The following is a 25,255-nucleotide window of genomic DNA, read 5'->3' on the forward strand; positions in this document are numbered from 1 at the left end:
ATTAGGAGGTGGCGGCGTGAAGTTATGGCAGATACATAATAAGTGCTATTGAGTCGGTTTGGACCTAAAACTATAAGGGATGTTACCAACACCTTTTTGAATCCATGTCTTATTGAATTTATGCTGTTCTGAAAACAAAATAGGTTTCTACCACTTCAGCAAGTATACACAATAAAGCAGCCACAGAGGTTACTTTATCTTTAGACCAAGCCTACTGCACCATGTGTTCCACTGTAAACTCCAAGAAAAACACAAAGAACACAAGACAAGCATTTCAGTGTATTTGATTATCATCTTGTCTGTGTTTTGACTGCACATGGAACTAATCCGTTTATAGTACAAACTAGCCACTTATCTTGTTCAGATGAGTCAGTGTTTTCTTTTGGCTAATCAATATCATGAATGACGCAAACATCAGACTGAATGTTGGTTCAGCTTTGTTTTTTTTAAAGTGTCTAAATACTATATCTTCCCATCCCATACATATTTGATAAGGGCGTTTTGAATTTGCAAATAGATCACACAGTATGCTGTGTGTTGTTTATCGTGTCAATCTGTGTGGGGGCGGCAACATAAAATAAATCCCTAATCTCGGCATGTGGGCAGTGAAAACATACTTCCAACACCTCAGAAGATTAGGAGAGAAAACACTGTGCAGTGTGAAACATCTATACATAACAAAGGGGCTGTTCATCACAACATTTACATAATGACTGCTATGACTCAATATTGCTGATGGAAGGCAGAAGAAAACAAATACATTTTTTTTAGTCATTTCATAGGCACGTCCCAAAGCAGTCTGCTTAGTTTCGTTTACCTTGCCATATGCTTTGGAGTGATTTTACAATGCAACAGGGGATGATGTGGAAGTGGATAACTGCTGAATGATTGAAGGCAGTTTCATTTTTTAAATGTATTCCTAAACATACTTTTATCAAAGGACCTATTCTAATTTTGCTTAATTTAGCTTGAATTGCTTCTTTATTTCTTCTTTTATTAGTCAAGCAGTGTCGTAATAACTCGGAGAGGAGTAAGATCAGCGCAAAGTTATAGTAATTGGAAAGAGTTTTACCTATTTCATTCTGGTCCATTAATGTCTTCTGTGACCTAAAAGTTCCCAACTGACATGATTTTATATTTGATTTGTTGATTTTAATTTGCAGCCCCGTGTGAACCACTTTGTAACTTTGGTTTTGAAAAGTGCTCTATAAATCAAGTTCATTAGTTTATGATGATGTATTCATTCTTTAGCTATCAATCTGATCTTTATCAATTGGTCTAAACAAATCAAGCCTTTCACACCAAAATATGTTTATTGTGAGAGCAGTCTGCCATCGGCCACGTATGCTGTAATACAGGTTTCATTTTGAAAATGTATTGGTCCTGGTTTGTAATTATGATGACACTGAAGGAGTTATTAATGCACATAATTATGATAGTAATGCCCCTTGTGTGATAATCCAGGGTAAGAATTTTAAAATGCCCAAATCACAGCTAAACAGAGATATTGAATAAAACGTCAGACCGTACTATCATCACAAATCTACAAGAATTAAAATGAACAGGCAGAAACATTCACTAGCTGCCTAGTATAGTATCAGATTTCGTTAATTTGTAGCCAAGTTGTTGAACATCTTCCTTCAGCACTGGTTTCTACAATAAAAGCCTGTAATACCTCAAGAAAGCTCAACAGTGGATTTCCACTGTGTATATTGTTTCATAAGAGAAGTTGTCACTTGTTTCATATTGGGATTGTGGTCGACTTAATAAAGTCTGTATGCCCTAAAGAACATAAAAAAACAAAACATCTGAAAAATCCACAACAAAGGGAATTAGTCATCATAGCATTTCCATTAAACATTCATGGCACTCACAAAATAAAAACGGGCAAAGTGGAATGAAAGGAATGATTTCAATCAAAGTTACAGCGAGGCCATTCAGTATTGATGCCTTTGGCAAGTTTTGACTCCGCTGAACAACATAAAAGTGAGTCAAACTAATGACTAAAGCAAAGATAATGACTGTGTGAACATGTGCTGGGGCCCTGCCCAAGGTTTAAATTTGTTACCCAACAATCAATTTTTCATACTGTTGATGGTGAATCTGTGTACATATAATATTTTGTCTAGTTACTAGTTACAACAGGAAGCCCCAAATATGGGCCCTTTCTTGGACTGTGGCATTAGGCAGCATTACTAGTATTAGCATGAAGATATGAAACAAAAGCAAAACATTCAGTCTGTTTGGTATTTAGGAAAATGCATTAATTCCATCAACTCCAAACCAGACTATCAAACTGTGTTCAATATCGGTGGTACCGTAGCTTTGATAATTAAAACAAGGGCGTAGGTTTGATTCAACACTGGGTGGGACACATGAAATGGGGGGTTTGGGGGTCCTTCGCAAAAACATTTTGAGCATCGAACACTAATTTCCTGATTTGTGCCTTTTCTGCATCAATTTATGGTGTAAATGTCTTTCTTGTTTTTATTGGGGGGAACTAATGCACATGTTGTAAACATTGTGGCGATGCCCCCTACATCGACCCATAAAATCTACACCTGGATAACATTACAGTTAACCTGAATTCTTTCTTCTTGACACATTTTATTGATGTAAACCAATGAAGTACTACAGAAGCTGTTAAGCTCTTTGCTGCAGCTACATTTCATCACAGTAGTCCTCCAGTAAACCACAACTACTGTAGCTGTAACTGAATAATAGCTGGGTTCTTTTATGGACCTGAGCTATTGGCTACATACAATAAGATACCATCTATTAATTGCTTTATTTTCACACTGAGGTTAGCTTCCAGCTGAAATATCTGCCCAGGCAGTCAATTACATAAGAGTGTCCACAACACAGTATATGTTTTCTACTACACTTTACTTGAGTGCAGGTCTCAAGGGGAGCTTTTGAACTGAACATGAGGTAAAAATTTAGTCCGTTTTTATTAGCATTGATTTTAACCACTTTTCTTAGAAACACATAGCCAATACAACAAAAATAGACTTTTGCTCTATCTAGCTGATAACATCTCGACTATTTAGCTATCTTATCTAGACTCTGCCCTGAATCAAGTTTAATTGCTTCATTCTCTGTAATTCTACATTTATCTTTCACTGTGTGCTAATGCATGTGTCAGCATGGTTGGAGAGACTTTACCTGGCTCTGGAGCGCTTGTTGTTGGTAGAGGGACAGCCTGGCCTTGGTATGCTCATCTGTGGTGGGGCTGAGGGGCTTGGGGTCTGACATGGACCTCTGGGTGCTCTTGATGGGTCGGGGCACAGAGGGGTGTCTCTGGGGGGACTCTGCTGTGTATGACTTCTGCTGAGGTGTGACGTGGGCCTTGTTCAGCCTCTCGCTGGACAGAGATGTCTCCAGCAGGCGGTGAGGGGACACCGGGGAGACAGGGGAGTAGAGGACTTGTGGGGATTTGGGTGTCTGCTGCTGGCGGATGATGCTGGAGATGGACTCGTTGTGGAGGTGGTTGTGAGACTGGTAGTTGATGTCGAGTGGGTCGGGGCGGCGGCGCTCAAACTTGGCTGCGTTTGCTGCGATGTGCTGCTGCTGGCGCTGCTGGGTCAGGAGGTCAACAGAACCAGATTGTTGGGTTCCGGTGCTGGTAGAGGAAGAATATGGACTGACCGTGGTTGGTACACTGAGCTGGGGAGCTACAACACCCTGTGACTGGGCTTCTGGGTCAGTCTGACATGCTAGAGACTGTCCTTTCTGGGTTCGCTCAGGTCCGGAGATGTAGTGCACAATCTCTACTTTATTAGGGTCTGGTACTGTCACATGGATCGCTGGGGAGACTCTCCCCAGGTGCTCCACTTCCGTCTGGCATGACATTTCCCTGATGGTCTGGACTGCGATGCTGGAGGATACCATCTTGGAGGAGTCAGTCTTAGTGTCAGTGGCTGTGGTGGACGTGGCAGCAGTGCTGCTGCCAGCGGTACTGGACTCAGCATGCCGGGAGAAACGGGAACGTCTTCGGCGGACCGGGTGCTCCGTCTCAGCCTTGTCCTCGTCATCATCCGTCTGGACGGAGCAGTCAACACTGCGACCACGCCTTCTGGTGCGATGACGCATCATGTACCTGGTGACGGAGGGAAGAGAAGAAGAAAAAGGTAACGAAAGTCCATAGACTGTATAAAATAATGTAGGTAGCCGCTGTGACATCACCCATTGGTTTGTGGACTCCTGTTTTGAAGCCTTGAGTTCAGCATTTCGGCTGCCACCATCTTGGTTTTTTGGAGACAGAAGTTACCAAATTTGAATGAGAATACCAGATATTGTCTGTGTGAGCTGCTGTCATCCTGGGCTTCAGATAAAGGGCATTTGCATCTGGTGGAAGTTTGTTTAAATACTTCTCCAGGGATGCAACGCAACTACTGACCTAACTGACACTAACCGTCAGTTTTGATTTGATTGTTGATTGCAATCAGCTGTGAGGCGGAGTGATACATACACAGTGAAATAACCGTGATGTTGTACTCCTATATCGTCACGGTTTTACTGTCTCTCGACCAATCAGATTGCAGGGCCGGAACTAACTGTTGTATAATAAACATTATCAACACTATCTTTTGGATAAATACTTAAGATGCATAGATTTGGCCAACAAGGTTTTTTTTTTTTTTAAATCTGGTTACCATGTCAAGAACATCCTTCAAAAACCCTTGACTTCATTACATTCCCACAAGCAGTGAAAGAGTGCTCCTGTAGCATTGTTACATTTGAAGTATGTGTCTATTTGTGATATATATGATCTTGAAATCCAATTGTATTGTAGCAACTGAAGCCGCGTGTTAATTGTTTGTGTTTGAGCCTTCATTTCCGAAGACTGAGGTGACTGTTGTGAAAACATTTTATTTAGCATCAATACCTGTCCTCTACCAACGACATGTTTCACTGTATATTCTCCAGTGGAGAGAGAGCTAGCTGGTTAAGTGAGTGGTTTTGAGAAACAGACATAAAATGTTTTATTTGTAAAAACTTAAAGAAGTGCCTTGAAGGAATATCATACTTTTCTTGTCGTTCAATAAATGACATTAGCCCTCCATCGTTGTGTAAATCCATTATTCTGCCTGATCCTTTGTTTGCCCATTTTAAAACCAGCATCTTCTCTTCCAGGTATAAATTTGCCATCGCCCCATATTGTCGTGACAGCTGACAGTAGGGGGGTTTCCTCTGTATAGTTTTGGGCCTCATGCCAGATACTTATTGGATTTTTAGAAAGGGTTTTTTCATATTTTTCCCCAGCTTCTTTGGTTCAGAAGAGTAAAGGTAGCTGCTTTTAACTTAGAAACTTAACCTCGGACAACAAGTCTAACTTAAAACATTTACCAATAGCAGATGTCATATGAAATTATTGCTGCATCATGCTTAATGCTTTTGAAACTCTCAGAAAAGTGACATCTTTATTATGTGTGAAAATGGTCTATAAATTATTCATAAAGCCTGCATCTGCATCTCAGCTTGTGTCTTGTTATTTAATTACAGAAAGATGTGAAGTAAATAGGAAGACTATCAGGGAAATCCTTGCCAAACACACACACACACACACACACACACACAAAACATTCACATCTATGTATCTGTCCTCTTACTCACTCCACCCACCCATACACGCACGCACACACACATCTCTACCTCTCCTCTCCGTCTTCATCGTCTGTCTGCACACAGCTGTCCACGATCCTGCGGGGGGAGCCGTAAAACACCACGCCGTCTCCGTCCAAGCTGTCCCTGCTCAGCCTGGTCATGGAGCTGTGTTTCCTCATGTTGCTCCTGGTCTCCACCATGTGCTCCTCCTGGCTCCTCAGACACATCTCTGACGAGGAGTTGGGGAGGGAGCGGGAGCTCATCTGAGCGTCGTTGTAGGGGTGCACGGGCTGTCCAGTCATGTCCAGCTGAAGAAAAAAAAAAGATTGTTGTCAACTATCATTTATTCAACTGAGCCTGAAAAGGCTTTGCATGTTGCAACTCATGTTACAATCATAGAAGTTCACCAAAGAATTGGCTCAGTGCAGACATGCAAACATTATGAGCTGCAGCTTGGGGTGTCAGTTCAGAACAGTGATCAGTTTTAGAAAGCACTTTAAAATTATTTTTGCAAAATGAATTTCATGTGTCATGCAAAATTACTTGTACAGACACACGTTTTTCTTTGCCATGACAGTTAACTCACGAGTTGTTAGAATATGTGTTGGTGGCTTTTGAGATCAATTTGGCTTTAGAAAATATACTGTAGAAAAAAGGGAGGTGTCAGTTAGGTAAATCCATGCCAGGGGTCAAGCATGTGTAGGCAGGTGTCAGGCAGGTAAAATCTGTGGCCTAAAATTTTCCATAGAAATGAAGCCTTCAGCATTATGGCTAGATGTCACATCACTTACAAGGCACCTGATGGTGTTCCTCCTTTCCCTCACCTGAACGCTGTGAGCTGCAGCTGTTTTCTGTCTCTTCTGCTCTACAAGCTGTTGCTGGAGCTGCTGCTGCAAAGACTGGATCTGATCTAGCTGGGACTTCTGCTGGGCCAACTGCTCCCTCTGGAGAACAAGTTGTTTCTCGCGTTCCTGTTGCTGCTGCTGGAGGACCTAAAAAATGTTGGGGGAAAGGGGAACAGAGAGAAGCAAACGTCGGCAAAAAACACAGAGAGAGGACAAGACAAGAAAAGTATGGAGAAGCGTAGCACAAGAAAGAGGTGAGAGTGGACGGGTTGAGAGGAGAAGGAATGATCAAACAAGAAAAATAAATGATGGACAAGAAGACAAGATTAAAGACAATGAGAGAAACATAAAGAGGGAGACAGCAAAGACAGAAGAAGACAAGGTTGTTGACTTTTGGCACATCTGGTTGAATACAAGATGACCAAAAACTCCTGACACTGAATGTGACATGGAGTTATTCTTGCACTGATGGATTAGTTTTAAAAATGGTTCCAAGTTAGTCAGACTTCTATATATTGCATAAACCAAGAATGGAAGCGCAACATAAATGAAGTGCAGCATGTAGCCTGCTGGTAATTGCTGTTGCCAGTCATATGATGCTCATAAGAAAATATGTAATGCATTTTCTTTGTTGCATAAATGACAGGCTAGTGCAAATAAGGAGTTAGGGTTTTTTGCTCATACTGTAGGATATGAGATGCATATTATACATTCCATCTCTAGTTCATTCTCATTAAGGAAGGCTTCCACACCTGTTTAACTGAGTTAACTTGAAAGATTTTCAACTGCTTGTTCTATCAAAAAAGAAGAAAATTGTCATGTTAGCCCTTCTGTTAACCGTTAAAACATCTGCACAAGGCTGTCAGGAGCTCAGAAAAGTGGCATATTCAAATGTGTACTTGCTGTTGGTTATCAGACAAATACAACATAATGGGATTCATTTTTCTTTTGCATATAAATCAGACCAACAAATGGAATATTAAACCACTTTCCATTTTCCCTCTGAACATAAGTCAAACCAACAAATGAAACATGAAACCAAAATCTGAGCATCATCAGTCTCTGTCACACATACCAATACAGGCATGTTCATGCACACTTCCAAATACAGGAAAGGTCCAGTAAAGTGAACTACACAGCATGCATGTAGAAGTATATTTTGGTAAGGTTGGCTGATGCAAACATTTCTTTGAACAAAAGGAGCCATCAATCATTACATTAAATAACATTTTCACTGACAATGACAGTATCTTAACACCATCTTCTGAAGAGATATTTAATGGTCTCACTGGCAAATATCTTCAATAAAACTGTCACAGTTTGTTACATGTACTTTTTTGGAGAATTGATAGGAAACATGCACTGAATTGCATGCATATACTGTAACTGTATATAGTATTGTTTTTTTTATCATTTCTGTACTGTATCTTGCAAGTCAATTTACTGGTTGCACATCAAAGATGTGACATTGAAAGAACAAAACAATTCAAATAATATAAAAGGATAAAAACACAATAACATACACCACAAAAAAGACAACCACAGAAACAACAAAACACAAATCAAAATCCACTGCAAAACCAACAACCACAAAACATCAAACAAGACACCAATGATCAAACTCTCCATTCCGCCTCCCGTTTCTCCCTCTACCTGTTCCTTGATGTTCTGCAGCTCATGCAACTCTCTCTGCACCAGCATCTGCTCCTTCTCCCTATGCAGCTTCAGCTCAATCCTTTCTCGTTCCAGTTCCTCCTGCAGGCGCAGTTGCCGAAGTTTCTCCAACTCCACGCGCTCCCTTTCCATCTGCAGAAGCTGCTCCTGCTGCCGATGCAGCCTCTCTGCCTCGGTTTCACCCTCCTTGTGTATGGCACCTGGTGGAGGGAAGGGAGGAAGACCCCCTGCGATGGGTAAACCACTAGAGGGGGCAGAGGGGCCAACTGGAGGTTGGGTGTAGCCGTGAGTGTGTGAAGGAGCAGAGGGTGGGTAGGCATGGGCAGCTGGAGGTGGCTGTTGTGGCTGCTGATTGGTTGCCGCTTGTTGCTGTTGTTGTTGTTGACTGTGTAAATGGGCCTGGGACAAGTTTATTGGTTGCTGCTGTTGCTCCATTGGTATGACAACTGTACCTTGCACAGAGGTGACCTCTGCTGATGAGGATGCACCTTTACCGAGGTAAACTGGTTCATCCTGGACTGTAGAACTAGTAGTTGTCATGGGGACAGACACTGGAGCACCTACTGGTGCTGAAGTTGTTGCAGAACCAGCAGTAGTGGCAGTGGTTGACGTTGTCTGGAGAAGACCTGGTGCTGGGTAACGGACTGGACCTTGTCCAGTTAAGGGTATTCTGGGGGTCATTGGTAGCCTGCTAAGACTGGATAGGGGGACAGGTGTCATGTTGGCAGAGGGGTATGGCCGGTAGACCCCCCTCAGTAGTGGGCGAAGAACAGAGGCAGGCTGAGTTGTGATGGGAAGCGTAGAAGCGATGGGAGTCTGAATGGTGGAGTAGATCATCCCATCAGAGGACCTAATAGCAGCAGGGTACATGGCTCTGAGGCTGGCCTGCCTGGCATTGATAAGGTTGGTTAGTGCTTGACTGTGGGAGATTGGTTTCCCATCTAGTCCAAAGAGGAGGTTTTGTCTCATGCCGAGACCTGCCGCAAGTCTGGAGGCTGCAGATCCAGTTCCTCTCCCCAAACTACCAAACTGCATCAAATCTGGGTTGCTTCCATAACGATCCATAGAATTAAGTGCTGCACACATCCGGCTGATCTCCCTGGCAGTTGTAGCACTGTATTGAGCCAAGTTAGCTTCTTGGAAGCCAGCAATGTCACGAGCAGAGTAGCCATAGTCTGCACTGATGTTAGACAGAGAATTATATCTCCTTATAGGCAGTGTTTGGGCTGTGATGTCTCCTCCATGCCGTAAATCTGTATAGGAGCCATACTGCATTCCTATATACCCTCCATAACCCTGTTTCATAGCAGTTAGATCCATGGCAAGTTCTCCTGAGGCTTGGAGTTGTGGATCTAGTTTAGAGCGGTAGGACTGTAACCCAGCTTCAGCTAGGTTTGTATCAGACATCGAAGGCTGGAGCCTACCAGGGAAAGGTAATGTGTAGGCCTTACGTTCATCCATTGGATATTCATGGTACCCTCCAGTTTGTCTTTCTTGGTCAGACTCATAGGTAAGAGGTGGGGCAGATGGAGGTCTTATGCCCTCTTTCTCACCACCAACACAGCTTCCACCAAAGGGAAGCCGGTAAACAACATCACAGCAAGCTGGTTGGTTGTCTGGTTTAATTTGGCCCCCTGTCAGATCCATCGCATCCTGTCCTTCTTCTACCTTCACTAGCTGAGTCACTGCCCTGGCCTGCTCTGGCCCTCCGTCCATTTGTACTACCATGCTATGTGGTGATTTACCTCCTGAAATCAAACCAGGAGGACTGATCTTCCCTTTCAACTCAATGGGACCAGTGCCATACAGCTCAGGGTTAATGACTGGTGAAACAGCACTGACCACAGCTGAGGCAGCACTAGTCTGACTGACTAGCAAGTCTTTTTTCAGTAAAGGTGGGATCTGGCCAGTAAGGCTGTACCTGGCCAAAGCAGATGCCTGTTGCTGCTGCTGTTGCATCTGGTGGTGCTGCTGCAACTGTTGTTCAAGGAGCTGTTGTTGCTTCTGCAGCTTCTCTTGCTGAATTTGTAGCTCCTTCTGTTGGATACTGAGGTCTTCCAGTTTGGCATCAATTTTTGGTATTGATGGATCCATTGGAGGTGAAATCGGTTTGTTCTGGGAGAGACACACAGCTGAACCCATGCCCTGACCCAGATCCACTCGGTTTTGATGGGGATCACCATAGACTGTTGGCTGTTTGGGCTGGGTCATAAACATGGAAGCAGCCACAGTGACACTCACAGTGGTTGGTGTGGCGATCTCCTGCGTGTTCAGGTTCATAATCAGTGGCTGTACAATCGTTGAATGTCTGCTACCCTCTGATCCACCATGGTATTTCCTGCTTTCGGTGGCCAAGGAGGTGAGATCCATTCCCTGGTCAGTCATGATAATAGGGGCAGGTTTGGTGACTGTTCTGAGGTCCACAACACTTCCACCTTGGATCATATGGCCTTGCTCTACCCTAGAAGTTCCTGGGACTGTAGATATTCGACAGAGGGAGATATTGTCCATTGACATGGACCCTCTAGTGTAAAGGCTGGCTGTGGTGACCATACTTGTTCCTACATTTACTTTCTCCACTCTTTGTGTTCGGTAGAAGCTTCGGGTAGGAGACTGTTGGTAAGGCGGCGTGTCTGGAGGGCTGCCACATGGGGAGTAATTGTCAAATGTTGATTGGCGGCTAAATCGGGTAGGCGAAGACAGAGGAGAAGTAGCAGTGTTGACTGTCATAGGCCTAGCTGGGCTTGGAGGTGGGGAGTATGGGGCATCCTGGGAAGACTGCTGACGATAGAGCCGTGGGGAAACTGATCGATGTGCTGTTTGGGTTCCCTGAGCCGTCACTGGAGACGGAGGCCCAGAGCCAGCTGAATCTGACATTCGTAATGCTGAACTGAACGTCTGGGTAGAGAACTCAGCTGTATTCCTTCTGGAAGGTGAACGGGTGGGACTCTGTGGTGGCGGCGATGGAGAAAGAGGAGGACTGGTGCTCCTGTAATAAGTAGTGTACTTGGGAGAACGCGGCTCAATAATTCTCTCAGTGGAAGATGTTGAGCTGTCTCGCACATGGACACCTCTGCTCTCCCCTATCCTTCTGGTGATCACTTCTCTTTGACTGTAGGCCTGGGTAATCTCTGCAATCTTGCTGCATACACTTGAGACTGTAGCTGAAGATGTGGCAGTACTTGATGTGTGCCGGCCATACATACCAGACTGAGTGGTTGTCATAGTGTGGCTTGAACTAGTCTGAGAAATAGTCACTGCATCTCTGGCATAAACTCCATATGCTGCAATAGTGGTGGCAGCCACTGTTGGAGTTATTCCATTCTTTCCTGCTTGGCTTTTGATCCTGTCTTTGTGTCCATCCTTTGCAGAGAAGTGCTGCGTAACTCGGACATCAGGAATCCGCCCTCCAGTCTCGGCAAAGGAGACAGGAGCTGAGATCTGGGTGGGGCTGGTCCCTGGAGTTAGTAGAGCATTGCTTTGCTCAAGTAGCTTAGCAAAGGCTGACCCTGTGTCTAGGAGCTGTTTGTCTGGGTAGGAGCTCTCAATCTCAATCTCTACTTGCTCATCAGTGGCCTGCTGCATCTTGGTGATGTTCTGTGATGTTTGTCGAATCTCCTCATAAATATCTGTTTCTGTCTCTGCTGCCTCATTGTCGTATCCTGCCTGATCATCATATTCATACTCGTCATCATAACCCTGTCCATTAACGTCCTCCTCGTAGTATTGCCCATGTCTTCCATGTTGCTGTTGCTGCTGTTGTTTCTGTTGTTTCTGAAGCATCTCTGCCTTCCTCATCATCTCCTCATAAACCTCCTCAGCGCTCTTTAGCGGTTTGGAAGTTGAGGATGGTGCTGTGGTGGTTGTTGTAGTTGATGATTTCTCGACTGGTGAGTAGAGAGACATAAATGTGGGCAGGTTGTATTCGCTGCCTGACTTGTAAAGTTTGGACTCATATCCCTCAGCCTCAGAGTCCAGACTCTGAGGGGAATATTCAGAAGCAGAAGATCGATGGAGCTCTTCCATTTCTGCAGCTTGTCTCAGCTCCTCTGTTGGAGAAGCATCTTCAATGGGGGAGAGATTACTAGGTGGTGTCTTGGACCTCTCTCTGCGCCTCTGAGCCCTCAGCTCCTCCTTATCTCTCTTGGTCTTTCGTGCTGTGCTCCTTATTCTCTGTTGCTCCACCTCCCTCATCTTCTCCTGCTCTCTCAGAAGTTCTTCTTCCTCTCTTAGCTCGTCCTCTTCGGAGGAATCTTCAATGGTGGGAAGGAGGGGGCCATGAGAGCGGTGGCGTGCTTTCCTCTGCTGCTTGGCCTCTTCCAGCCTTTGCCTCCTGCTAGGGCTACTGTCACTGTCCTCCTCCATTGATGAGATGGAAGTAGGAGACTGGCCTGAGCCATATGAGGATGAAGTGGCTGGCAGTGTGGAGGAGTAGTCACCTCGAGAACGCTCCTCGGGAGATCCTGTCAGGCTCTCCATCTCTAGCTCTGGTTCCCGATCAAGGCTCAAGTCATTTTCATTGCTCAGCTCCATGTCTCGGCTGTAGCTGTTGGTGTTATTGAGTTCAATGGTTTTGAAGCGTCTCAAGCCTCCTTGAGATGCCATCAGATCTTCCTCACCCTCCTCCACTGAGCCTTTATAGACATCAGTAGTGCTCTTAGTCTCCTCCTCAAAACTGCTGGAGTGGTGCTGAAGACGTCTTTTCTCCTTCCCTGAGTCAGAGATAACGTGTTTATGGTGGCTTTTCTTGGGTTTCTGGTAGCCATATCCTTCATCTTCCTCATCTTCCTCTTCCTCCATCTCTTCCTCCTCCTCCTCTTCCTCCTCCTCCTCCTCTTCCTCCTCATTTTCCTCATCAGCGCTCATCTCCATTATTTGTCTCCTCATGAACTCCTCATCTGTCATCTCTGTGGGCTCAGCCTCTTTTTCCTTCTTTTTCTTCTCCTTCTTCTCCTCCTTCACTTCCTTCCGTTTACTCTCCCAGTCTCCTACATCTTCTTCTTCCTCCAATATATCTTCTAGTTCCTCGTCAGAGTCATATGCATCCGGTGGGATTGACAGGGAGCGTGGGCGCTGTTTCCCTCTGTCATCCAAGTCTCTATCTCTGTGCTTCCTCCCCCTTCTGTCCACCTTCTCTTCAGAAAGGCTCTTCTCCAGCAAAGGCCTCATGGAGCTTTCTAGTTTGGTGATTTCAGACGGGCTTGGTGGGGAGCCCCGCCCACTGATCCCCCTCTCGCTCAGCTTCATCTCCTCTTCTTGGATTAGACCTGTGATTTCACTGTGGGAGCTGGAGATGCCGTCAGAGGAGTAGCCGGTGTCACTGAGGCTCTGTGGGCTGCGTGACAAGTCATGGGTGCTGTTGTTTTTTGTATCCTAAAGAGAGAAAGAGACAGACAGAAGAATGCATCAGATTTAGGGAATCTAGGGTTTTTAATTTAAGTCAAGTCGTGTTTGCAAAGTGTGACAATACGTTGATGCTGGATCAATACATCAGTACACATTCAATTTAAGCCCAAATATATTTAGATTCATATTTTTTTAAAAATACAGAATTCATGTTTTCTGTCTAATTTTTAATATCTATCTAAGAACAAATTAAGTTTATTTTTTAAAAATTGCAGTTTAATGTGATATATCTTATCATTGTTTGTGCGATATTGGATGACCAAAACATCTGTCAGATAACAAGATTGTTCCAGTTTTGTTTTGCTTCTTAAATATGTCATAACTGTGCTTGAGCTAACTGCTAAAAAAAGCAGTCCTCTCTTTTTAATAAAAATATTGGTTGTAAATATGTCATTAAACTGCAATCTGATCTTAGCATTTCAAGAAGAGATAAAGCAATAACCCTGAGAGCTCTCTCGAACTTGATACCTAAAATATCTTGATAGATACAAACTACAGTGAATTTTGTCTGAGATCATTCAAGAAGCCTTTTCAGATGTTCACGTACATTTGATGATTTAATAGTTTTTTAATGGCATGTAATTAATGTCAATTATCCTTTTTTTTCCTATGGAACATTAGCTACCACGTAAGAAGTGCTATATATAAAAATATTAACAACATTTTAAATAAGAATGAAATAAAGTAGGTCTCTCTTCATTAGTTTTTGAAAGTTTGGGGTTTGCTCCATGTTTATAAATTTAGTCTTTATGGAATTCAACTAAGTAACAAAGTCTTAGCTTAAAATATTGGACAGAAAGCAAAAAATAGTTTCCAGTAACAACAACAACAACAACAACAACAACAACAACAACAACAACAGCTGATTTGGTTCATAAGAACCCCAAACTCCAATTACAGAAATTCCACTTTATTCTACAAGATTGTTTTTTAAAGCTCAAATATGGGCTAAAATTGAATGTGTAGGTGTTATCGCATAAAAAAAGTTGCTAAACTGCACAAAGAAGAAAGAAAAAGTGACAGATTTTAATTAAGAGAGAACATGTGAAAGAATAGGCTTGAACTTGTCACTGTGGATGTAGAATTATACAGGAAAACATTTGCCCTTCCTATTTCTAAAACTGAATAAACCGTCTCACATTAGATCCACTAAAAGCTATGTCTGCCCTTTGAACAAAGTCCTCAATAAATACTTTCTTCATTACAATTTAGTTACAATACAAATATGTAATACAGAATTATGCAACAATTTAACTCGATCAAATACATGGAGTATGGTCTGATTTTATTAAGAAGTAAATGACAGCATTAAGACAAATTGCATAATTATACATTTATCACAAAGTGGCTTAAAGTTGTTGGATTTGTTAACAATTTTTTGAGCCATTGATGGAAAGAGGTTAGTCAAACTGTGCTTTTTAGGAGTGAGAAAATTTCAGTCTTTTCATGATGAGTGATTGTGAAAGTTAACGTAAAACTACCCAAAACTCATTCATCAATGGCTCTGTCTCAGATGTCTGTTCATAACATGCCAAATCATAATCTCAAAGGGACTAACCTGGTGAATGAAAGGGGGGATGGAGGACAGAATACAAAATAGATAAAAATTATGGAGAGATTTTCTAGAAAACCTCTTACGATGGTTACAATACTTCAGAGGAGACTTTACTTTGAGCTCTGTGCACTTTAAATTCCTAGCAGCTCCCTAGATGAGGAAGGTCTGCTCTGCCTTTGAAAGGGCCCAAAGCAGCCAATCTTTATAAATATTTCAGCAGGAGTGATGGCTGCCGCTGAGTAAGAAAAGGCATTATTTCACTCTCTCTGTGTTTCTCTCTCACTCTCACTCCCCCTCCCCAAGGTAGTCCATGAATGCTGCCACTTGCAGCCTCAGCATTCTGCGAGGAGGGAATCAATGACATGCTTTCCAAACAGCCACGGACTTCCAACACCACAGGAGAAAGTAATTGGTTCAACTTACAATTTTAAATAACCATGCTCCATAGAAAGTCTTAGGTAATGACATACCACAACTATATTTTGTGATGAAAAACACCCAGTGTTTTGCTTACAGGCTAATTATCACTTTGTAGTATAACAAAGGAAAAACTGGGCCGGGCTGTGATCATCCAGCTGAATGTAACTGTAAATTCACATGAAATATTTGGGGCATTTTTACACATGGAGACATTTTGTACAAGGACTGCAAAAAAAAAAGCTTTAAATAAAAAGGAGTTCAAGAGTAAACTCTGGGTGATTATGGAGGTCAGAGAAAACAAACAAATAAGAAAAGCTTATATAAAATCAGAGAATGGCAAAAATATGAACAGGGCAAATACATCTAGAAATTTGGTTATGATATTAAACCCTAAACCATCCCATTGCATTGTAAATTCATGAAGGCTCTCAGTGACACTATAAACCTTGAGGCATCTTACTTGTCACTGTAATTATGAATTTCATCTTTCAATAAAAAATTAGTTTAATCTAACTGAAATTTAAAGAAAAACAAAAAACAAAAAAAAAAACAAGACATATGGGGAAGAGCACATTGTACTAGTTATTTTCCCCACCATTTTAACTTTAAAGAATTAAACAACTTAAAAGTATTTTATGGATCACTGACCACCAGTCACAAAATTTGATTACATTTAATATTAAAACAGCATGCAGCAGTTGAGAAACATGCAGGAGAAAATCTTAAATATTCATGAGAGAATAATGGGAGACTTGAGCTTCAAAGAAACTGGTACTCTCTTACTTACTGCTTACTTTCTTAACTTTACCCATAGAAAAGGGAGTCCAGCAAGAACTCTTAGAAATGGAAGTTTGATTTTGTGTTGCTTTTGCTGACTGTGTTGTAAGACAGTGATAGTTGGCCAACCTACAATGCCAAACTAATGCAGTCTCACAGATCTGTTCAAAGTGACATTTATGAACCTTAACAAGTGCTTATCTGTGAGCACAAGTCATCACAAAAGTGTAACAGAGGCCATATTCACAGTAGCATGAATGGCCTCAAGATGCCACTGTTATTCATTTACTTACATCTGGAGTCTAAACACAGCGATCAAAACCTTGAAGGAAACGCTGGAGGGAATCTAATGAGGCACCAGGCAGCTGGTCGATGGCAGGATCCATGGTGATGTAAAAAGTTAACATCCATCTCTCCGGTGTCAGACTTATTACTTATGATCATCTGGATTGCAGCCCTGTTATCTTTAACATATCTTGACTGTATGGACTGTGGGGTGTTTGGAGGTCCAGCGTGGGCAAAATCCTGTAGACTACACATACTTGGTGCTGAACAAGAGCTTTCATTAAGCTCTTTAAGTGTGATGGAAAAACTGTATGAATGCAAAGCTGGGCCACGCTGAAACAGCCATGCACACTCACATAACTCAACCTGCATACATGCTCTATAAGTTAAAATGGTCAGACAATGGCCATTTTTTGGCACATAGACCTGTATGTTACACTATGGTTTTCAGAGAGCGTGAACTGAAAATCAGCTAAAAGGGACAGTTCACCCCAAAATCAAAAATACATATTGTTCCTCATACCTGTAGTGCTATTAATCAGTCTTTAGGAACTTTCTTCTTTCTACCAAACTACACACGCCAACTGTATCACTGTGCAGAAGGACGTGTGCATCTGCTCATCAACGAGGGGCTTGTGCTTGTGTCAGTGCCAGATGTAAAGATTAATGGCTCACCTACGCTGTAATGTTATCTAGCTCAGTGGCGCTAGGTGAGCTAGCATTAGATTCACACTTCCCTCTGTGTAGTGATTTGGTTGGCGGGTGAAGCTCGATAGAAAGAAAATAGTTCCTACATGAAACTGCTCATAACAAGGTCTGTGGATTATTTTGAGTAACCGGGTCATAATGTCTGGAAAGAGACGTTGCTGTTAAGTATTTTAAATGTATTGTTTTGGCGCTTTGAGCACCACAAGCCGAGTGCAATCTAGTTCTATTATGTTCAAGATAAGGCAGACAACTCTATGTCCCATATCTCCAGTACTCAGCAACTCACACCAAAACAATCTAGACTGATAGACGGCACTACAGGTAAGAGGAAGAACATGTATATTCATTTTTGATTGTCACTTTCCATCTTGTTTATTTGGTTCACTATTTAGAAGCTGTAAAACACTTATACTAGTATCAACTTTTGGTCATTTTCCATAGCTTAACATACAGAGTCATACACATGACTAAAGCAATGTTATGAAAAAAAAAATCAGACTTACATCATAGTGCCTGGACTTCTTGATTTCCTTAATCGGTGTGATCTGCTCTCCTTTCTTCTGGGAGGGTTTGGTGTCTTTGGCAGTTTGGTTGTCAGGCTCGATTTTGGGCTTCTCCTCTGAGGGTTTCAGAGGTTTCTGAGTCTCTGTGGTCGATACTGGTGTCGTTGTCTTGGTGTCGGTCGGTTGTTTGGCAGCAGTGGGCGCAAATGGTACGCTGCCGCCAGTTCCCGGCGCTTTCTGTGTCTGCGGCTGGCCTGGCTTGGGGCCCTGCTGACTGGTGGGTTTGTGGAGAGGGCTTTGCTGACTGGTTGGCGCCTGGTGACGGGGCGAGCCCATTGGCTGGTGCTTGGGAGACGAATGAGGAACGGGAAGTGGAGGTTCGTCGAGGCCGCCCCCGGACATCAGCCGCTGGGTCTGGCAGTTGAGACATAACCACTCTTTTTTCTGAAACACAGAGAAGACAAGAACAAAAGAGTCAGTGACAAAAGTTTGTTTTTTGCCATAGTACAGAGATGTTTTGTTGTTATATATTATCACCATAATATGGCTGAAACCATGTCTGAAGACATTCAAATTCCAAAATCTTTCTTCTAGCTCATTGCCTATGCTTTGAAAAGGCTGTTTCAAAGTTTCAAAACATCAACACTGACGACCAGGAGAGGCACTATTGGGAGCAATGACAAAATCTGGCAAATGCTTCCAAAAAATACAATTTAAAAAGCTAATAAAGTGATATTTTGAATGAAAAAGTCACCGGCTTGAATAACAGGACTGTCAAAAAGTCATCAGGTAGCTTATTATTGCTCAACAGCAAACAGTAAAGACGGCAGCACTGGTTAGCTCCCAGGTAAGTGTGTGTGTTTGTGTGTGAGAGTGTGTGTGACTTAAAGACCATTTAACCCTGTGTCCCTCTGCAACTACTCCTCCACTGAAATGATGTGTCCTCATTGGAGTTAAATAAGATTGATGGTTTAACACGCTGATTAATATTCTTAACGTTGAATATGTCGATTCCACTTAAGCAGCAGACTGCAGAGACAGATGCACACACACGCGCGCAAGCTCTACACACTCTGGAAATCTTATTTCCAGACAGAGCTGTCAGAGCTGCAGCGGGCTAAGCTAAGCTGGCGTACATTTCTAAAAAGCCAAGTCATACTGACAGCTACACCCTATTTTCATCACATCGGCTCCACTCACTTCTCACACTGTGAGGCTGACTGATGAAAAATTAGACTGCGATGCATGCGCGTGCACACACACACTGTGCATAATCTAAATTTTTCGTCTCTAACTTTTTTCCATTTGCTGATGTGAACAAACTGTAGGTCTGTCCAGAAGAAGACTAAGTAAATGTCACTGTCCCATCCACAGTGTTTGACTGACAGGTGATCTCTGGAATGTGCCAACGGAAAAGCCACAGGGGTCGGTTCAGCGACGCGCTGACAGAAAAAGAGAGTAATTGGTTTACATGTCATTTAAAGACACATTTCTTCAACTAAGATTTAGCGCTTAAAATATTCAATATTCATTGTCCCTTCAGCATCTCTCCAGTAAAGACACCTTCTGTTTACCTGATGCTGTTTTGGACTGAAGAGCGGCCTTATTAATCATGTAATGAATAACTGACAGATGTAGCCCTCCCCACTGAACACTTATCTCCCATCTCTGTTCTTTTCCACCCACTCATCCTCTCCTCGTAAAAACTCACCAAACCAAACCAATCCTAACCCCTCCCCTCTCCTCATCTTTTATATCTCCTCGCCCTATTAAGCCCCCTTTATCTCTCTGTTTCTCTGAATCCATTTCAGACTTATCTGTTTTTAGGTGTCATACAAGAGACTCCACAGTGACGGATGCAGCTTTGGGTTGAGTGTTAGACACTGTGGTCCTTATTACTTATAGGCAGCCAGAATTTGTAATGACAGCTGGAATCATTACAGCAGAAAGATCAACAAAAACTTATAAAAAAAAAAGAAAAGAACAAAGTAGGAAAACTAGCAAATTCCCAATTATTTTTTTAAACTACAAAATGGGCAACAATAGATAAATATTTTAGTAAAACATCTGTATGAATATAAAACTATCAGCCCTGCTCTGCATCAGTCTGCATTGAGGCCTCATATCACGTCTGTTTTAATGACCAACAGGTGTTCTGGCGTTGCCTTTCTATTACCAGCAAAGTTCAGGCAGATAATGTGTGTCTGAGTGTTGCTGTCTGATAATTATGAAAAGTTTTATGTGTAACAGCTCCAAAAAATGTTGCCTCTCTTTCCTGTTGAAACACAAATCTAACCAGTGCCTTACAATATACAGACACTACTGACTGTATGTAGAAAAACAGTGGGGGAAAAGGCTAAACAGATGTGTTGGTAGCTGTAATTTTCATCTAAAACTGATTTTATACTTGTGCATCAGCTATATGCAGTAACTTCACCGTAGCCTAGCACGTGGCCTATGCCATTGTGAGCATTTATACTCGTGCAGTGGTCTGTCTGTGTCACTCTGCAGTTACATCTCCAAAACTGCAGCAGGGTTTCTGTGAAGTGCTGTACAGTTTAGTTGAGTCAAAACACACCTTAAACACACATTAAACATGGCTTAATAGCGACCATTTCAAACACAAATACACAAATCAGCTTCACTCTAACTCGTAGCATTCACAGACAAAGCACTTGTCTTTGGCTGGACACATTTCCCCACAAATACAACATGCTAATGTTTTTAGCACAAGTCTATGGCATTTTTCAATGTATAAATTAGCCTAGTGGCTAGTGGACTTTTCCTCTATTCATATGAAGCCTGGGACAACAGCAACATGTAACAAAGGTAAAATTACAAAAGTAGGCTCCATTACTCACAGGGTTCACCGACAAAACAACTGTCTTATACTCAACACATTTCGAACATATACAACACGCTAACAATATTAGCACATGCCTATGGCATTTTACATTGTATAAATTAGCCTAGCAATGAGCAGAGATTTCCTCTGCTCATATGAAGCCAGGATAAATCACACACATTCTTAAAATGCTATTTTTGTGGAGGCTTTATTGTCTTCACAGTTTATTGTTTCTTATCTGTGACATTAAAGTAAATAAAAGCTTCGATTCCACTAAGAGAAATGATTTCAGCTTACAAAAATAGACAGGAGGTCTGCATCGCCGCAATGTGTAGTTACATTTCTGGTGCACATCGGGCTGTAGGTACGTTGTTGATTCGACGCAGAAATATAAATTCAGCTTAACGTGAAAATAACAGCAAAAAACAGCGATCTTCCATGTCGACCTTTGGGTTGAGATGATAAGAAAAAAATACAGCCGATAAGATATAAAATATCAACATGTACTTTCCTCTCTTCAGCGTATATGGTCTGATAATTGCAGTCCTTCCCAAATATGTGAGTGATATATGAATTACTGGTTCATAATTACATAAGATATGAACTCATTTTGGTGCATTACTTTGGTGCAAAACAAACAGTGCATGAGGAGAGTTTGAAAATATGACATCCTCCCTATCACCATCCAAAGTTAAACCTGCTGTTTGAAAGAAAGGAAATACGAGAAGTATTTGAGTAAGGAAGGACACACTTACACAAGTAACGAAAATCAATAATGGTGGTGTTGTTTCCAATTACTGATCATTTCAGTGATTAAACAAGACACTTAAGTTAAAAAACTTCCTGCCAAAACATTTTATGGTTTACTTCAACACTATTCAGACTCTATTTTCGCCTCTCTTTAAAGACACTGCAAAATTCGTTCTTTTGAACGTCATGCTTTCACCTCAATGACTCCAACATAAAAAATATAAGGAACTACTTTTAAATTGGAACAAATGTTTGATGAAAGTGTCAGTCTGAGCTGCAGGCCAGACTTCATTTGATTGTGCTGGGCTGTCTGAGCATGAGGGACTTAAGGCATGATATAAAAAAGTAACAAACATTTGAGAAGCTGGAGGCAGCAAATGTTTCACATGTGTCACTTTTCAATCATCAAACTATTTTAAATTTTTTGTTGATTGACTGATCGGTAAACCGACTGTCTGAATCCTTCTATCAATTGTACATAACTAAAAGAAAATATATTTCTCATTTATTATACAGCACACATATCAGTGAACATCCTGAATTTTGCTTTTCTCTACCACTGGCCTGACGTTTCATTGTACAGAATACACTGTAAGATGTTGACCTTGTGTGAGTGTGTTCAGCTCACAATTACTCCTTTAACTACAGTATAATAAACTTTGTGTGTACGTGTGTGTGTGTGTGTGTGTGTGTGTGTGTCTGCATGTGTGTGTGTGTGTGTGTATCCCCTACAGCAGCACACTGTACAGTAGTAGCCTCTGAGACTGTTGAATCATTTCTAGACTCTAAAGTGAACTCATTCTCTCCTTTTCCCAGAGCGAGTACATTCAGTCCTACAGATCACGTCACGTGTGTGCGTGCGTGTGTGTGTGTTGTCCCGCAGAGTAGCCCACCGCCGCACCACTTAACCTACATAGCGCAAACAATCTGGCCTTTTCTCCTCCCGTCAATAACGCTCACTAAAAAGCTCCATCAGTTCTAATTCTGCATTCAGACTCTCTCACTCTTTCTTTCTGTGTGTCTGTCCTTTCAAAATCTGTTAAGCGTCAAATCCTATTGTTCCGTAATGTATTTTTACCTTCTAGTTTTTCCACAATTTCTCCCGTGCTCCTTTTATATCTATTGTCATCTTGTTTTTTTGTCATTGCTCATTTTCTGTCTGTTTTCTGCTTTTTCCCCTCCTTCATATCTTTATACATTTCATGAAAGAAAAGTAATGAACCTGTCTCTGTCACTGCACATCATATCTCTACTGTCACTGGATTTGATTTATGACAGATCTGTGCAAACAACTCACCACTGTGTTCACCTCTCGGCCAAAGAAAGGCCTTACAATTAGTCGAGAAGTATTGTCATATATGGCCCTGAAGAAAACTGCATCCTCTGCAGGGAATGTTTGGTATTTAGTTTTCTATCTCTGTCTCTTTTTATTTGTCTTTATATACTACTACAAATACTACTGCTCCTACTACTACTACTACCACTACTGCTCCTACTACTACTACTACTGCTACAAGTGCTTCTACGACTCACTTCTTACCTATCTGTGGAGAAACCTGGGTTACTCCAAAGGAAGGTGTACTACACATTGAAATAAAAGTGGAAAGAAATAGTGAAAAAGTCTGAATTTAGGTATGCCAAGATCAGTTTATACTGATTAACTTCTGTATTTCATTACTGGGAGAAGAAATCAGTGCAGTAGCAAAGCTGGGTTCATTTAATACTGCTTAGAGAAGTCAGTTGGTACAGACATGGTGTAGCTCAGATGTCTCCACCTATGCAGGTGATCAGTAACCTGGATACCCAGCTATCAGGGGAAATGTATCATGTCGATATCACCATATCAAAATTTTTAGGGGAACATGAATGTCTCTACCAAATTTGTTGCTGAGACTTTAGGTTAGGTTTAGGAAAATAATCATGGTAGGTTTAGCATGTTAAATGTAGTCCCCAATGACGTCAATGCACAAATTCACCTTTTTTGGATTCTTCGTTCACGTGAGAAAAACAAAGTTTCCCTCACGGATTCAAGGTGACATGCGGTAAGCAAATGATCATTTTGGGGGTGAAGTATTCTTTTATAATAACTCAATGTTGACTTATGGTCTCACACAGGTCACCAACCCGGTCCCCTGATTCAGATTCCTGTGTTTATTCAACCCGTCCACCCTGACCATGTCCCTATACGCACTTTTTTGCCCTTTATACTACATGACCTGACTTCCTCCTCCCCTTCACATGATGGCGGACAGCCTGCAGCGTATAGGTCATGTGATCACAGCCTCCTGGCTCACGATTACATGGTTTATATACAAATTATAGTGCATTACGTTTTGTAGGTATAAATAACAGTGAAAGAGAGCGGCCTGCTCCATGACAACTACACCAAGCTCCAGCACTCCCTCCATTTAAATTACTGAGTAGTTCTCTTGTGCCAGAGCTTCTCTCTCTCAGGTTCAGTTCACTTCCACTCTGACTCATTCTCATCCTTTTTTCTTTGTGTTTTACTTTTCACACATTCGCACCCGCAGCTCCTCTCTTTTCTCTCTTCACTACAAGATCGTTAAACTCCTATCTTCCTCTCACCCTCCCTCTCTTCTCTCTCCCTGTCACCCTCCGTCTCCTTTTTCTCTCCCTCCGACAGAGCTAGGGCTATTTTTACCCAGAATGCCACTGTTCTGCTCGAGCGCACACTTCCCGAGCACTGGCTGCTGCTTTAGGCTGCACTCTACTGCACCACACATACACTCATACTTACACACACGCATGTAGTCACACGGTTCACATCAATGCAAAATGGAGGAGGTCTGTGTAGCTGAAGGCTAACCAGAAGGAGAGAGAGATGACAAGCAGAAGGAGGAAGAGGAGGAGGAGGGGACGGGGAGGAGAGGAGCCCACTGGGCAGAGGGGAGGAGAAATGGGGAAGTGAGTGACACCACGCGTGCACATGAGTGCGTGCACGGACACAGTAATTCAGCTCAGCCTCTGGTATTGTGGCTCCCTGCTGTGTCTGATGTAACCGGCTGGAAGTGGGGGCAGAGGAGACAGGAGGTGGACAGTGGAAGAGGAAAAGCCAGAGGAGGAGGTGTTGAAGTGGACAGGTGATGATAGTGATGATATGATTATGATGATGATGAAGATGAAGATGATGATGTATTTGTATATGCAATAAAAACATGTTTTGTCAACTATGCTTTGGAGGAAATGTAACTGCTGCCTGAATTCTGTCCGCTAACGGAGATTTTTCCAGCCCACAGGTGCTACGGTCTTGTACGACAGAAGCCATATGAAATGTCTTTAGCTACCCTAAACTAAGAGCTGAGTTGCTGAAATATAACTATAAAAGGTTAAACATTCTTAAGTGGCTCTGATATTTTGAGGCGAACAAATGAAATATGTCGTCAGTTCACATTTTGCAGATACAGTACGAACATCTATAAATACGTTAATTAAAATCTTTCCCTCATTATGTTGACACAAACCATAATCCGAGTGGCATTGCGTTTCTTGAGGGCTATGTGTGGTAGACTGAAGGTACACAAGATGAATTAACTGTCTTTATGAAGTTATCCATTTTTAAATGAATAAACTGAAGAACAAATGATTTATTTCTTGAATCAATTATGTTACAATGAGAGAAATACTTGTGTTTTTGTTGGTTTATAATGTTACAATGTTTTGTTCAATGTGGAATGAATACACTTCAAAGCAGAGAAATCAGTGACCATTACTATAGAAGTATACAGAGCCAGTTCACCCAAATGAAAAAAATATGTAGCCTGTCTACACTTATACAAATATTTTTGAAAACACATATTTCCTCTACGTTTTGGCCTCTTATCAACATAGTTATAGGTCACTAAAACAAAGATTTTATTTT

The 25,255-nt window shown here is 42.0% G+C and overlaps 1 protein-coding gene across 1 annotated transcript in view; it reads right to left on the reverse strand.

Moving 5' to 3' along the window:
• bsna (bassoon presynaptic cytomatrix protein a) overlaps positions 1-25,255 on the reverse strand; it is a 190,626-nt gene that overhangs the window by 17,871 nt on the left and 147,500 nt on the right. Inside the window, exons 4-8 of the mRNA XM_050063867.1 lie at positions 17,781-18,224; positions 8,106-13,499; positions 6,432-6,599; positions 5,656-5,915; positions 3,166-4,099 (exon numbers count right to left, since the gene is read on the reverse strand). Of these exons, the coding sequence (XP_049919824.1) occupies positions 3,166-4,099; positions 5,656-5,915; positions 6,432-6,599; positions 8,106-13,499; positions 17,781-18,224 (7,200 nt within the window). The remainder of the gene's footprint in view (positions 1-3,165; positions 4,100-5,655; positions 5,916-6,431; positions 6,600-8,105; positions 13,500-17,780; positions 18,225-25,255) is intronic.

Source organism: Epinephelus moara, chromosome 16 (assembly GCF_006386435.1).
Source record: "Epinephelus moara isolate mb chromosome 16, YSFRI_EMoa_1.0, whole genome shotgun sequence".
Classification (NCBI taxonomy): Eukaryota; Metazoa; Chordata; class Actinopteri; order Perciformes; family Serranidae; genus Epinephelus; species Epinephelus moara.